Here is a 15,703-nt window from a genome sequence, read left to right on the forward strand (position 1 = left end):
AGCAATGGCATCTCAGCAAAGCCTCCTTTGCACGGGAGTAGATTAAACTTCCGTAGCACGTTTGTGGCTCAAGTGAAAAGAAGTTCATCCTTCAATCCAGAGAGATGGAAAATATCAAGCAGCGATGATGACAGGGTTTATGGGAAAGGTCTGTCTTGTTCCTAAATGTTTTGTACACAATCAAAGTTTTCCTCCACCAGCAGGTTTTGCACTAGGACAACTTCCTTGTTCCTCAACTGGACACAGTTATTCCCAGTGGACATCTGCACAGAGAAGTGAGTGAACTGCATTTTTTTAATACTGCTCTTTCACTGTTAGACCATTTGGAACTGGGCCATTGTCATGCTGCTTTTGTAGTGTTTTCTCAGCATCTGACTGTGTTGCCCTCATGGCCTCTCTTTCTAACAGCCTCCATATAACCTGCGCTAAAAGGCTTGTTTTGTTTTCTTATCATTCTTTTTAACTGGCCAAGAAAATGATGGAAGGGCAAGCAAGAGATATTGTCAGGATCACCAAATGCTTGTGCTTCCGAGACTGACATGGGTCAGGCAATGCATGTTATATGTTATGTTTTCCTTCACATACAGGCAGCTGCAGTGGTCCACAAACAAAACCAGGAGGTTTCCAGCATAGTCTGTGTGGTCTGCACACTAGGATACACTTAGGAAGATGGTCATGGGAACTGCAAGCAACATGAAGTTTTCATACATCACCCTTGGAATATTTCCTTTTAAACAGACAGGCCCAGTGTACAAGAGAAATGTACCAAACTCCGTTGCCTTCCAACGGCCAGACTCATTCAGTGATCTGGGTTTTCTGTTGATTTCTGGTGGAGTGTGAGGTCTTAGGTCAGTCAACTGTGAAGATACATTTCTGACAACAGCTGGACCTAAACAGGTTTTCAGTGGCCCTTTCTGCCATAGAGTTATCAGATTCCGTGTAACTCCCAAACATACCAGGTGCATGTAGTCAAGAGGAAACGGTGTCACCAAACCAATTGACAATGATCCCAAAGGTGTTGTCCCAATGAAATGAGAGTCATCAGTCAAATCATCAAAAGTGTTGTGGTTGGACCTCAGAGGAGCTGTTATTTCTGGGAAGGTAATACGATTCAGGTAGTAGGCTCCCTTTTGACAGCCATAGTAGTATGTACCTTTTGCATTTCTGACAAAGGCCATTGCTTGTGCGCCACATGTAATGGCAGAGATTTGGACTTTAAGTCTCAAAAAAAAAGTTTATTGCTGCTGCATTTCCTCAACAGAGTCATGCAAGAAATCAAGACTGGTTGGATGTAGTATTGTTAACCTATACCTAATACCATATCTTAATTTGTGTATTGTTGTGAAATAAAGATGCATTTCCTGTCATTTTTGTTCTATATTCACCAAAACTCTCCTCCACAATGCCCAAGATTACTGAATAGGTTACTTAAAAGTGAAAGTATGCAAGCTATCTACTTGTAAGAACACACAAAAGTAGTGGAACTTGCTATATCATTGAAATTGCATTATGATTACAAAATGTTGAACCAGACAAAGCTGAATGGTACAGTTCAATTCTTGTCAAATCCGTGTGGTTTATATTTAAATATATATGTATTGTTTTCAGCAATAGTAGCAGTACTTATTCAATTCATGAGAAGGTGTTACAGAGGGTCGCACACATTGGTCTGCATTTCGACATGCCGAAGTTCCTCCACTGAAGGTAAGACCTCCACCTAGCATAGCGGCCTGCCGCTCAAGAAACGCTAGTGGGCCGATCATTCTTAGCTGGGATATATACTTTCTTTTGCTGAAATGTCGTGGAATCAACATTGATTCAATGAGTTTTTGCCCAGTGGGTTGAGACCATTCACATTTTTACTTTCATCAATGTGGCCTATTTGACCTGTAATGCACAGCAAATACAAATGGCAGTAATTATTTCTCGTAAAATGTACACAGACAGTTTTCGAAATAGGAAGCAGGCAGTCCAGAAAAAAATATATAGAATTATTGTCTGCCTGCATCCAGGCCTGTTTCCTCAAGGCACATGCGCAAGCCAGCTACATTCACTGTCAGTGCAACGCATTGTATTCCTTATATAATAACTACAGACCTTGGCCTACTGTATAACCGTACAATAATCAGGATATGGCCTTATCTTTCTACTTCAGGTGTTGGGTTTGCGTTGATATTTTACCCAGACAAGCTCTGCTACACTTGACTAGACTATTTTACACGCACACGATGGCGCAATGGGACTGCATTTCCTAACGGTGTCGTCAACGAAAACTCCCGTTTCAACATCCACTGTGCAAATGTTTTCCCACTGGGAATATTGCTTGATGAGATCCGTAGGCATTTTATCCTACTTATACAAATACATGTCAGTTTGTCTCTAAGAGTGTGAGTAAGAAATATGGTTCTGTTTTCTCTTAGTATTTCCGAACTAATGTTGAATGATCGTATTACCTCCCTGGTATAATTCGCAAGCATCTTTGAGATAGTTTATAATATTCTAGCCTGTAGTCTTTGAAAGTAATGTCCTTTGAAAACTACAGATAAGACTAGCCCAGGCTACATCGTCTTTATGTAGGCTGTCATGGTGTGGCATGTCCAACCCACAGTAGGCTATCAGTGCCGTACAATTGCCAGTTTGAAATTGTAACACACCAAATAAAATCGGATGCTGGCTGCAACCTGGTGTCAGAGAATGTTGTATTATTATGTACGTAAACCGAGATATTTGTGGTTCTGTTACGTTTCATATGGTATGTATTGATTTGTGGATGTCCACCACCCATTTCTTCTGATATATTATGCATTAAAATTCGTATTATATGTTACAAATGTGAAAGTTTTGTGCAATATGTTATGAATATGAAATGTATGATGTGTACAAATTCTAGCTAGGTGGCTAGCTGGCTAACGTTAGCTAGGCTTGGGGTTAAGGTTAGGTTTAAGTTTATGAGTTAGGTTAAAGAGTTAGGGTTAGAGGAAGGGTTAACTAAAATGATTGGGTTTAGGGGAAGGGTTAGCTAAAGGGGTTAAGGTTAGGGGAAGGGTTAATTAACTAACATGCTAAGTAGTTTCAAAATAGCTAAAAAGCTAAAGTTGTCCATGATGAGATTCAAACCCTCATCCTCTCGGTTGCTATACTTTGTGTTGTACGCCAACCCATACAACCCAACCAACCATCCCACTTTCATTTTTTCCTTAAGTAACCATCTGTCTTATGTAACCAAACCAAACATAACATATCATAATAATATTTACCTATTTATGTTGACTATGTTACGTATAGTGTATGAGACCAGCCTGGCTATGCATGTCTTGAGGGAAGGAACATGCCACCATGCACTCTTTGGGCTAGGCAAACACTCTGAGCATGAATTATATGAATTCGTCCTAAATAGTCCCTGCACACGTTTTCATGTGTGGTCATGGGTTATGGTGATTTGAAACAGTCAATTGAAATAAACTGCTCAGTATGTACAGCAACAACTAACAAACATCAGAGAAGCATTAGGTAGCACAGAGTTGGAAAACCAATCACCGTCGTGTGGGAGTACTGGGTGATTCCACGAGACAAGAAACGCGCTCGGGCTTCCTATGGTGTTTTTTCAGCACTATGAGCACAAGCTTGCGCCGCATTGGTGTGGCAGTGAGAGCGCGAAGGACCTGATCTGAGTAACCCGCAGGTAAGTCCTACTTAATTGTTGAATTTCTAATAACTATTTATTCTGCGATATGAATCATGTTATTTTTTTTAATGTGTTTCGATTTTTTTGTTTTTATCCTCTACTTTAGCGATAGCCTACAGACTTGAAATTGAGAATATCAGTTTTCGACACTCACGTTTACAGTCATTCACCCAAAGTCACATTTTGACCTGTTAACACAGGGTATGCTTGTGATATGTCTTTCTGGTAGATACTCAAAAACATGGTCAAAAAAGTGGCCCCATTGAAGGAAACACTGATGCAAAAAAAATGCATGTTAATTTTGTGTCGTTATGCATGTTTCCAGCGCATTTCTGTCATCATCAACAGAGTCCAAATCGATCGAAAGGGAGAGAGAGTAAAAGTTAAGAAATGTACAATGCAAACCACTGAATATACTATCTGATAAAACAATCCCAGAGTGACATTCTCACCTTTCAATCATCATGCTCATTGATCATATTGCACCTTCATCACAAGTGTAATTTTTTTTATTTTGAAAATGGGGGGGGGGGGGGGGGGGGGCACTGCAGTGTGCAATCAATTCTAAAAACAATTCCATGGGAAAATAGAAAAATTTGACTTTTATAGCTAATCTCATGCTATTCTACACCTTTTGCCATGAGGCTGAGACAAAATGTTGCTGTTGATTCAACCAGTGTGTTGAATCAAAGTGAGAGGAGGCTGCTTAATCGTCACCTGTGGGTCAAATCTTCAAGTCAAAGCCTTTTAACATTTTGACTGGCAGTTGCCAAGTTGTTGCTTTATGTGTGTAGTCATTTAAAGATAATATATGCTCTGTACTTAGATATTGTAGTTGATGAGTGGGTCCCAATTGTTGGGTTGAAGAAACCGTAATGGACTCGCTGGGTTATGGGTTGATGCTGCATGTCATTACGGTAGTCTACAAATAAGCCTGTTGGTATATAGCAGTGTTACTCACATTTTTGTAAGGGGGGCACTTTGGGTTGAGACAATCATTCAGAGGGCCGCACAGATGTTTAATTTATTGTACTTTTTCTTCAAATATTATCAATTATCAATTGAGAGCAGATTCATAGCAAAATAGCACATGCAATTGATTTGATGTACAGCACATCACAAAAATATACATACACACATCAAATAGGCTACATCACATGTATAAGACCCATATTAAGGGTTACCTCGGTAGTTGGATGAGCAAAAATGTCCCTTCTGCTCCTTGATTGAATTCATTCAAAATGTATAATCTGTTGTTGCTATCCTTGTGAGGCAATCCAGGTGTGCATTGGTATGTCTGTTTCTCTGTTTTTGTTTCACAATGTTCATTGTTGAGTACCTTCTCCTTCCCTCACATGTTTGGGGTGCTGTCAGTGCACACAGTTACCAGATTTGACCAGTCAATATTATTATCAGCAAAAAATGTAACAAGGGCTTTCAGAATATCCTCTCCTCGTGTTTGTCCCTGAAGGGTAGTAAACATAACATTTCCTCTCTGAACGACTTGTTTTGAGGGAACACATAATTGGGCAATGTCACTTACATCAGTGCTTTCGTCAAGCGCAATACTAAAACACGGCGCCACAATATGTCAGTAATCAGTTGCTTAGCGATGTCCTCGCCGATGTCTTCTATGCGTCTTGTTGTGGTCGAGTCTGAGAGTTGCAGTCCTTTAATTCATTTTCTTTAAAATAGTTTCCTTGTTTGTGAAATCAGCATAAAATATTTCCGCTGAGGACAAAAAAACATTATTTGACAATCTCTGCATCTGTGAATGCCTTCTTGTTTCTTGCGAGTATCCAAGCAATCTTATATGTTGCTTCTGTCGTTTTCTCTGCAACAATGTTAGATCTGTCCATCATTTGTTGTTGTCCTTTGAGCTGTCCTTTGAGTTGGATATGTTTTGTCAAAGTGGGCATGGTGTGACTGGAAACGTTGCTCTAAATTTGCTTGTTTAAAACAATTGACTGCCTTCTGGCAATTAAAACAAAATGGGCTAGTCCCATTATGCGTTCTAAAAATTACTTGTCTGTCCATTTCTCTTGGAGCTTTCTGTGTTCTTCTTGAATCGACCGTATCCTTCTCTTAACCACCGGAGCCACGTTAGCTAGCTGCATTTCCCAGCCGCCATCTTCCTGATTTTCCTGGTTCTCCAGTGGTTGTTCGTTCATAGCTGTCAAGTTGTTTTCCAACTCTTCCCCCTCATTTTCATTGTCAGTAGATTTATGTTCCTTTTTTACAATAAATCGATCCATGTCTACCAGTCTGCAAAATTAGCTAGTAGCAAACTGATATGTATTGGTCGCTGTAGCTGAGCAGTTGCGTTCTATTTCTGCAAACGTTCTATTTCGGCGTTTCTGTTCAACAGCAGCGCTATACTGCCATCTATCTGCCGTCCAGGGAACAATAGATACATTAAATGAAGTGATTCAGGCCTACATTAAACACATTGAATTGAAATTGTATCATTGTTATGTATTATGAAAAAAATAAAATCGCTGTGAGCCACAAATGCGGCCTACTGGCCGAGCAATGAGTACCACTGTTATATTGCCTGCCATGCCAACCTCTTAGATGTTAAGTCCCCTATTTAGGACTTTGAGTGGTTCTGGACCGGTTCCGACTGACCTTTTGGTGTACAAAGAGCTCTGTAAACATTGCAGTGCCTTATAGTGCCAGCAAGCCCCATCTGTCTGCTTTCTGCTACCACTCTGTCAGTGGAGCTGACTTGAAGGGTTTTACCCCCACATTTGCATAGGCCAGAAAATGTGACACGTCACTCCCTTTCCAGACAAAGAATAGATTTCATCTCCCTCTGAAGGACGGAGCCCAGCCTTGGAGATAGCATATTAAAGGGGACAGTCTAACCAATCCAATTATTGATTATTCAGCCAGATTTTAAATGTAATGTTGTAGCATTGAAACATGACCACTGTCTCTTGGTCAAACAGGGACAAAATCACTTTATAAGGAAAGCTGAACTTGAAATGAGTCTGCAGACATTCAAATGTTCTCTTTGTGTCACTCAGAGGAGACTTGGCAGAAAATGCTCTGTCATCAGTTAAATGAAATGGGGTCAAATTTGTACTGTCACTAAATATGATCATATTTATTTTACAGTTATAATAAAGGTGAAATATTATAGTAAATTGTTTATAATTTGATTGTTACTATATTTGGAAAGCATTTGTCCTTTACCCCAGAAAGCATTTCAGTCACTTACCACACTTTTGTTGAATAGGAAAACAATATTTTAATAATATTTCTACTATGCACTTGATCTTGTGTCCTCAAAAGTGAGTACATGTCAGCAATTTATATAATTGTATTTTTACAGTAGAACTATGCAGCATTACTAGTTATTGTTGCTCATGATTTTTTACAACTTTTGGGTATTATTTAGGCGAAAATCAACATTTCCTCATTACGTTCAAAAGTTCTAGATCAAGATATGTATCACATGTTCTCAATACTCAGTCAGAATATTCATCATAAATTAGTCGGCTACTAGCATAGAACAATAGCCTTTTGTGAGGCTAGAACAACTCAACCGTTTATGATGGAAATGTTCTCATGCACATCTGGAGTTTTGGAGGTGGTTAATCATTTTGCGTCGTTCACCACAGAAGGGAACGTGCAGCACAGGTGCATGCATTCTTAGGCCTACTCATGCTATGCTACATATGGTTGTTATCGACATGCTTCATTTGTGCAGTAATGGGTTCTTTTAAAGAGTTATAGATCAATTGTTTTATAACTGTAACAAACGTTATTGTTTGGTATTTTGTACATTTGATATTTTGTAAAAATAAAAACAAGTATTTAGACCAATGTAGGAGTGCACAATGCACATCTTGCACATTTTTCTCTCACTGCCATGTTACTCTTTGGGATGAGAGTGACTGCCTGGGGAGGGCACACACTGTTTTCCCAGGTAGCAATCAGTATCTGGTTAAAAGGTAAGAACGATTAGATTAGAGGGCCGGAGCTGTCTGACAGCTATGTCACACAATTGTAATGTGCACATGAAGCCTCCATTGATCAGGTGCAACATTTGTATGATTCTGTAATCACGAGGGGCACTCTAAAGAGAAAATATTTGTCGTAAATAAGTGTGGATAATGAGTTTTTATGTAGGCAACAGTGAAAGAAAAGACAGTACGCCAACCTCTCAGTTCCGGAAGAAAGGACGGGCATGTTTTCATTTTACAGGCTAGCAGCCAGCGTGCGCACACACACTGTTTCTGTCATTGTAATCGATGCTATTGTGCGGCAATATATCTGTAAGGCTGTAGGGTATGTTGCTGTGTCGATTCTTATGTAGCTTACTGTATATCTATGGATTATGTAAAACACATATCTATGGATTATGTAAAAAACATCACAGCAATTTAAATTCACATCAGGGTAAGGATAAGAGTCATTGCAAATGCAATAGCTTACTACATGATAATACACTTCTTTGATGTTTTTATCAAGCACAGTCTCAGCTTTGTAGACAGAGTTTTTGCAGATGTGCGTATGTTTGAAGAGTTCACAGTTTTCAAGGGGAGATTCCTTGCTGTGTCATGTGGATGTTTGTTGTGTCTGCCCCTTTGTGTGTGTGTATGTGTGTGTGTGTGTGCCTGTGCATGGATGCATGCTTATGTGCAGAGGTATTAAAATCCTTCCCTGGAGGTCTGGCATACTGCTGGTTTTCTATTCTACCTAATAATTCATTGTATCCACTTGGTGTCCCAGGTCTAAAACAGTCCCTGATTAGAGGGGAAGAATGAAAAAAGCATTAGAACGGACTTCGAGGTCCAGATTTGAATTTGATGCCTTTAGTTTGTCGTGTGCACATACACCACATGACCAAAAGTTTGTGGACACCTTCTTGTCTAACATCTCATTCCAAAATCATGGGCATTAATATGGAGTTGGTCCCTCCTTTGCTGCTATAACAGCCTCCACTCTTCTGGGAAGGTGTTCCACTAGATTTTGGAACATTGCTGCGGGAACTTGCTTCTATTCAGCCACAAACATTAATGAGGTCGGGCACTGATGTTGGGCGATTAGGCCTGGATCTCAGTCGGCGTTCCAATTCCTCCCAAAGGTGTTAGATGGGGTTGAGGTCAGGGCTCTGTGCAGGCCAGTCAAGTTATTCTACACTGATCTCGACAAACCATTTCTGTATGGTCCTCGCTTTGTGCACGGGGGCATTGTCATGCTGAAACAGGGAAGGGCTTTCCCCAAACTGTTCCCACTAAGTTGGAAGCACATGATGCTTTAGAATGAACTAAAGGGCCTAGCCCAAACCATGAAAAACAGCCCCAACCATTATTCCTCCTCCACCAAACTTTACAGTTGGTGCTAAGCTTTGGGGCAGGTAGCGTTCTCCTGGCATCCACCAAACCCAGATTTGTCCATCGGAATGCCAGATGGTGAAGTGTGATTCATCACTTCAGAGAACTAATTTCCACTGCTTTACACCACTCCCGCCGACACTTGGCATTGCACATGGTGATCTTAGGCTTGTGTGCGGCTGCTCGGCCATGGAAACCAATTTCATGAAGCTCCTGAAAACAGTTATTGTGCTGACATTGCTTCCAGATACAGTTTGGAACTCTGTAGTGAGTGTTGCAACTGAGGACAGACAATGTTTACCCGCTACATGCTTCAGCACTCGGTAGTCCCACTCTGTGAGCTTATGTGGCCTACCACTTTGTGGTTGGGCTGTTATTGCTCCTAGACTTTTCCACTTCACAATAACAGTACTTACAGTTGACCGGGGCAGCTCTAGCAGAGCAGAAATTTGACGAACGGACTTGTTGGAAAGGTGGCCTCCTATGTCAGTGCCACGTTGAACGTCACTGAGCTCTTCAGGAAGGCCATTCTACTGCCAATCTTTTCCTATGGAGATTGCATGGCTGTGTGCTCAATTTTATAGACCTGTCAGCAATAGGTGTGGCTGAAATAGCCAAATCCACTAATTTGAAGGGGTGTCCACATACTTTTGTGTAAATATATATTGAAGGTGTGTCTACATACTTTTGTGTATATATATAGTGTATGTATTTTGAGAAAGAGCGAGGAGAAACAGCATATGGGACTTTGCGTGTGGTCGTATGCCTTTCTTATAGAGCGGGGTCAGGAATTATTGGATCCCTTGATACAGATGAGTAAAAACACTATAAAATAAATACTGAGCTATGTTCCAATTTTTAAAATTGTTTTATACTGATACAATTGCTCAGAGATAGAGATTTTGTTTAACAAGTAATCCACCATTGGTGTCTGGGCCAAAGAGCTCTATTTTCAGGTCATCTGACCATAGCACCGCCTGGAATTTGCTAAACGGCATTGACACTTGGATTGGAACCGGTGTTATGGTCATATGATACGTGGGTTTGGTCTTAGAAAGAACAGTGCTCATGCAGAAAATACCTAATCCATACTGTAAAATATGGTTGTGGATCTTGATATTATGGGGTATTTTTCTTCCACTGGTCCTGGGGCCCTTGTTAAGGTCAATGGCATCATGAACTTTACCGAGTACTAGAATATTCTAGCCAAAAACCTGGTTGCCTATGCCAGGAGTCTTGGCCGCAAGTGGATCTTCAAGCAAGATAATATCCCCAAGCACACATTTAAATCCTCAAAGAAAAATCCACATTTTGCAGTGGTCTCCGGACTGGAACCTTATTAAAAACATGTGGTTTGAAATAAAGAGGGCAGTCCATAAACTCAGTTTAAGGATATCAAGGATTGAGAAATATTTTGTATGGAGGAATGGTCTAAGGTCCCTCCCAATGTGTTCTCCAATCTCATAAAACATTTTAGAAACAGGCTCAGTGGCGATATCTTGCAAGGGGAGGGTGCTGGAGTACTGAACAATCTTTCTCTGGACAATTGCATTATTATAAGATAATACAATTGTTGCATTTTCTTTGCATACAATATACCTCTGTACTTATTTATTTCATACAGTCTTCTTTATCAAGGGATCCAGTAATTCCGGACCTCTCTGTATATGTTTAATGACTTATGTGCCTGTGTCTAATAGAGAGCTCAACTCTACATTGTGTAACAGATTAATTGTATTTCCCTTTGTCTCACATCACAAACAGGGTCTTTTGAGCATGTGATGCCAAGGATTGCAGAGAGATCAACACTGTCCAGCCAGTGTGAGAAACTCAGCCTCTCTTCTCTCCAGCTCCCTTATATCACTCAAACTGCACCCCCTTCCCAGTGATGCCAGGAACATGCATCATCAGCTCTTTGAAACCAAGAGGTAATCATCCCTAACCCTACCCTGATTTAGAGAGGGGCACCCATGGTACGCCCCACCCTGTGCACCCACCACCACCCACCAGCTGCCTGCTGCTCCGATCTTCCAGTGCTACACCATCCCTCCCCTGACCCACTATCCCACTCACCCGCACTGCTACCACCATGGCCAGGGAGTCCAAACACCCCTCCCTCTCCCGTTATTGCTTCCTCTTCCTACTGACTACCAAATGCTACTGGCTGTTGGTCTCTGCCACTCAGAAGGTCTCGGACCCGCAGCTGCCTCTGCAGGAGTACGCCCATTCTATCCGGCTGGACGGTGACATCATGCTGGGTGGCCTATTCCCTGTGCACTCCCGTGGCGAGAGAGGAGTGCCCTGCGGGGAGCTGAAGAAAGAGAAGGGCATTCATAGGCTGGAGGCCATGCTGTTTGCCATTGACCTGATCAACAAGGACCCAGAGCTGCTACCGAACGTGACCCTGGGGGCGCGCATCCTGGACACGTGTTCCAGAGACACCTATGCCCTGGAGCAGTCACTGACCTTCGTTCAGGCACTCATCGAGAGGGATGGCTCAGACGTGCGCTGCGCCAACGGGGACGCACCCATCTTTGCCAAGCCGGATAAGGTGGTGGGGGTCATAGGGGCAGCGGCTAGCTCGGTGTCCATCATGGTGGCCAACATCCTGCGGCTCTTCAAGGTGAGGATTCTGTTTCCGCTATTTGAAAATGGGATTGTGTTTATTTTTTCCCATAGTCCTTGTTCTCAATATTATTTAAGCTTAGGTTTGACTCAGGCTAAGGTCTAGTCTACTCTGAAGTCTGTGAAAAGGTCAAAGATTTATGACGAGTCATCCCTTCAAGGTTCGGTTGGTTAGCGTAGCAGGCTTTGTTCCGCTGTCTTGGACATTAGAATGCAGATGGGTCTTCCATAGGCTTGGTGGGGTGTCGTCATAAAAACATTATGCAACGGCCTTTATTTAGATAACTATTTTCCTCTCTCAAGCTAGTGGCTGGGCCTTTGTTAAAAATCGAGAGATTTTCTAGACACAACCATCATCATCCTGTCCTGTTGCCAATGGGTATTAGCAAGGTTATGGGTTGACAATATTGCTCTGGCATTGAGACGTTTGTTCTGTGTGCTTGGCATGTTCGCTATTGAAGCAGATTAAACTCAGTTACCCGATACCCCATTAGAATATAGTCAGCGTTACTACAATAGGTTTTACTTCTAACCCCAGAGGGCTGTAAACTATCAATGATAGCTTATAACAGTTCTTGCATGCTAATCAGGTCTGATGTCAGCAGCTGACCAGTGGTAGACACACGAAAAGGTCAAACCAGTGATGTGAAATGACTGACTACGGTATGGAGTTTTGGTTCCCAGAGAGAAGTGAATGAGATGTACTTTAGCACATAGTTGTTGGAATATGTAGTGTCAGCCTGACAAGGTGTATTGTTCTCAATAGCTATGCATTAGTCCCATTATTTTGTCTGGGCTAACTAAGTGAACTGTCCAAAAGGAAACATATACCATGCCCAGTGTTTGTGATTTAATTGACCTTGATCGTGATATTGCAGCATATTGCTCTCAAAACAGCATCCTTTGTCTCCCTTCTTTGTAATACAGAAAGCAACTGCTCTGGATCTAAAAATACAATGTGGGAAATGTGATAGACCTGCATTGATATGTTGCATTAATCTAATACTGCCATTATCATTTTCATGGTCAGCACAGATATTACTTACCCAACATGGAGGAGAGTATAAATATTCAGTGATCTGCTTGAGGAGAAAAGGTGAAAGTGGAGAATGACCCGACAGGTTGAATCTCCAGCCTAAAGCAGCGGCATGAGCAATGTCTTGACTGTGAATTAAATACTGATGGAATAGCAGGTCGCATCAGAGGTCAGAACAAGGGAGAGGAAGGGCCTGACAGGCTGATAGGTGCTGCCCTAACAAAGTGGTAAATGTAAACTATCTGCTAGGTGCAGTACATTATGAACTACAACCCATTGTTTTGAACACAATTAAATTATTTCTCACAGTTCGTAGTTCAGATCTCCCCACACCCACCCCCCTCCATTTGACACCTCCCCGTGACAATGCAAGTCTCAGAAAAAAACAACATATCAATGTCTGGTGAAGGATACGTTACATCCTGGACACAAAAGCTCTGATTTTACACTCCATTGACTCCACAGGAGGCTGCTGAGGGGAGGAGGATGTCTCATAAGAATGGCTGGAGTGGAGTGGAAGAGATGCGTTTGATGTTTGATACAATTCCATTTATTCCTTTCCAGCCATTACTATGAGCCCGTCCTTCCCAATTAAGGAGCAACCAGTCACCTGTGATTGACTCCCATAAACAGACTGTGCTTTCGTCACTATCGATCCATGTGCTGAGGGGCTGGCCCAATTACAATCTTAGTAATGGAGTGGATATGCACAGCTTCATCCCCAAGACAAGAGGAACTCTGAATTGTTTTCCCCTAAGTGCTGTTCCGTGATCAGCTTTCTCTTTCACCCAATCCCAACCTTTAACAATTGGGGTTAGTGGTGATGTAGTTGCAGTTTAAATGGATGTAGACCTCGGGGCGATCCCATTGACCTGTCATTCCAAACTGGGTTTCCTCAATTAAGTCACAACCAGTCTGTGCAGGATAAAACCATGTTTAAAGTTCGAAATGGCTCCCTATAGAGTCCCGAAATCCATTAATTCCCATCCAAAGTGTACAAAACCATATGGATTTGATCATCCATAATTTACACATATTCAGTATTACTATGCACTGTATTCGTGTAATTTGCTGTAATTAGATTTTGGGACAACAGTGTTAGAAACTGACTAGTGTTAGCCACGAGAAGTAGTTTGGGGATGGGGATGCTGCGATTGTTTTCCAGGTTCTTGAAATACAACTTATTTCTATGTGAATTCTGATATGGTTTATTCATTCCTTTTCCATTTTAGTAGACCCTCTTATACAAAGCAACTTACAGTAGGCTAGTAATAGGGGTTGCAACAATTTCGGCAGATAACTTTAGAAAGAGAGGGTCCAGATTGTCTAGCCCAGCTGATTTGTAGGGGTCCAGTTTTTGCAGCTCTTTCAGAACATCAGCTATCTAGATTTGAGTGAAGGAGAAATGGCAGAGGCTTGGGCAATTTGCTGTGGCGGGTGGAGGGCTGTTGATCGGGGTAGGGGTAGCCAGGTGGAAAGCATGGCCAGCCGTAGAGAAATGCTTATTGAAATTCTCAATTATAGTGGATTTATCGGTGGAGAGTGTTTCCTAGCTTCAGTGCAGTGGGCAGCTGGGAGGAGGTGCTCTTATTCTACATGGACTTTACAGTGTCCCAGAACTTTTTTGAGTTTGTGCTACAGGATGCACATTTCTGTTTGAAAAGCTAGAACGCCACAGGATGTTTTTGTGCTGGTCAAGTGCAGTCAGGTCTGGAGAGAACCAAGGGTTATATCTGTTCCTGTTCTACATTTTTTGAATGGGGCATGTTTATTTAAGATGGTGAGGAAGGCACTTTTAAAGAATAACCAGGCATCCTCTACTGACGGGATGAGATCAATATCCTTCCAGGATACCGATTTGAAAGGCCTGCTCGCTGAAGTGTTTTAGGGAGCTTTTGACAGTGATGAGGGGTGGTCGTTTGATCGCGATGAGGGGTGGTCATTTGACCGCAGACCCATTACAGATGCAGGCAATGAGGCAGTGATCGCTGACATCTTGGTTGAAAACAGCAGAGGTGTGTTTGGAGGGCAAGTTGGTTAGAATGAAATGTATGAGGGTGCCCGTGTTTACGGATTTGGGGTTGTACCTGGTGGGTTCATTGATAATTTGTGTGAGATTGAGGGCATCAAGCTTAGATTGTAGGATGACCGGGGTGTTAAGCATGTCCCAGTTTAGGCCACCTAGCAGCATGAGCTCTGAAGATAGATGGGGGGCAATCAATTCACATATGGTGTCCAGGGCACAGCTGGGACAGGGTTTTGTTCTTTCTGGATTCCGATTAATGACAATCACAGAGAAAGGGACAGGGCAACATCTTCTTACAATTCCAATTGTTGAATCTTGCAAGGTACACTTCTTAACGATTTGACACGTACCAACAAACTGGTGTGATCATTCTACAGTGGTCCTTGCAACGTAACGCTCAAACCTGTGTGATTAGAACGCTTATTTAGACCGTCCAGTTTCGATTGACGCAACAGTCAGCGTTTGAGCTGGTGACACTGTTTTTTCACAGGAACATTTTTCACAAATACAGTCCTTACAAAGTTATATCTTGAATGTGACCAGTTTATTTTTGGATGCAATGTTCAGACATTCACAGAAGTAGCGACAGCGTAACGCAATCATCCAAACCTGAAAATGTAGGCTATATTAGTTCTTAAGCTAACTGAGGAAAGATGGACCTAACACAAGCAGTCATATTTAGCTAACTCTCAGCTGACAGAAACCACAATATAACTTAGATAATAGCAATTACTATTTACAACTCATCACATCACAGGTGAGCTCACCATTGATCGAATTAATTGAGTAAATCACTTTCTAAAAATCGAAAGTAATCCGACGATGGGTAGTTTGTGCGTGACACCATGTTTGTTTTTTCGCGTCAACCAAAGATAATAAGAAGAGGCAAGATGAGTTTGGACTGTTCCGTCACCTCTAACATCTTTGGTCTGACAGACATTTATGTGACACCCAGAATGCATTGTATTATGTCAACAAACATGGCG

General features: G+C 41.8%; 1 protein-coding gene across 2 annotated transcripts in view; it reads left to right on the forward strand.

Moving 5' to 3' along the window:
- Positions 1 to 3,327: 3,327 nt before the first annotated feature.
- The window catches only part of LOC110492752 (metabotropic glutamate receptor 8), a 241,073-nt gene continuing 228,697 nt past the window's right edge, over positions 3,328 to 15,703 (forward strand). For both annotated transcript variants that reach the window (XM_021567226.2, XM_036951948.1), the window contains exons 1-2: positions 3,328 to 3,682; positions 10,795 to 11,653. In XM_021567226.2, coding sequence (XP_021422901.1) covers positions 11,120 to 11,653 — 534 coding nt within the window. In that variant the 5' untranslated portion in view covers positions 3,328 to 3,682; positions 10,795 to 11,119. The remainder of the gene's footprint in view (positions 3,683 to 10,794; positions 11,654 to 15,703) is intronic.

Source organism: Oncorhynchus mykiss, chromosome 2, assembly GCF_013265735.2.
Source record: "Oncorhynchus mykiss isolate Arlee chromosome 2, USDA_OmykA_1.1, whole genome shotgun sequence".
NCBI lineage: Eukaryota > Metazoa > Chordata > Actinopteri > Salmoniformes > Salmonidae > Oncorhynchus > Oncorhynchus mykiss.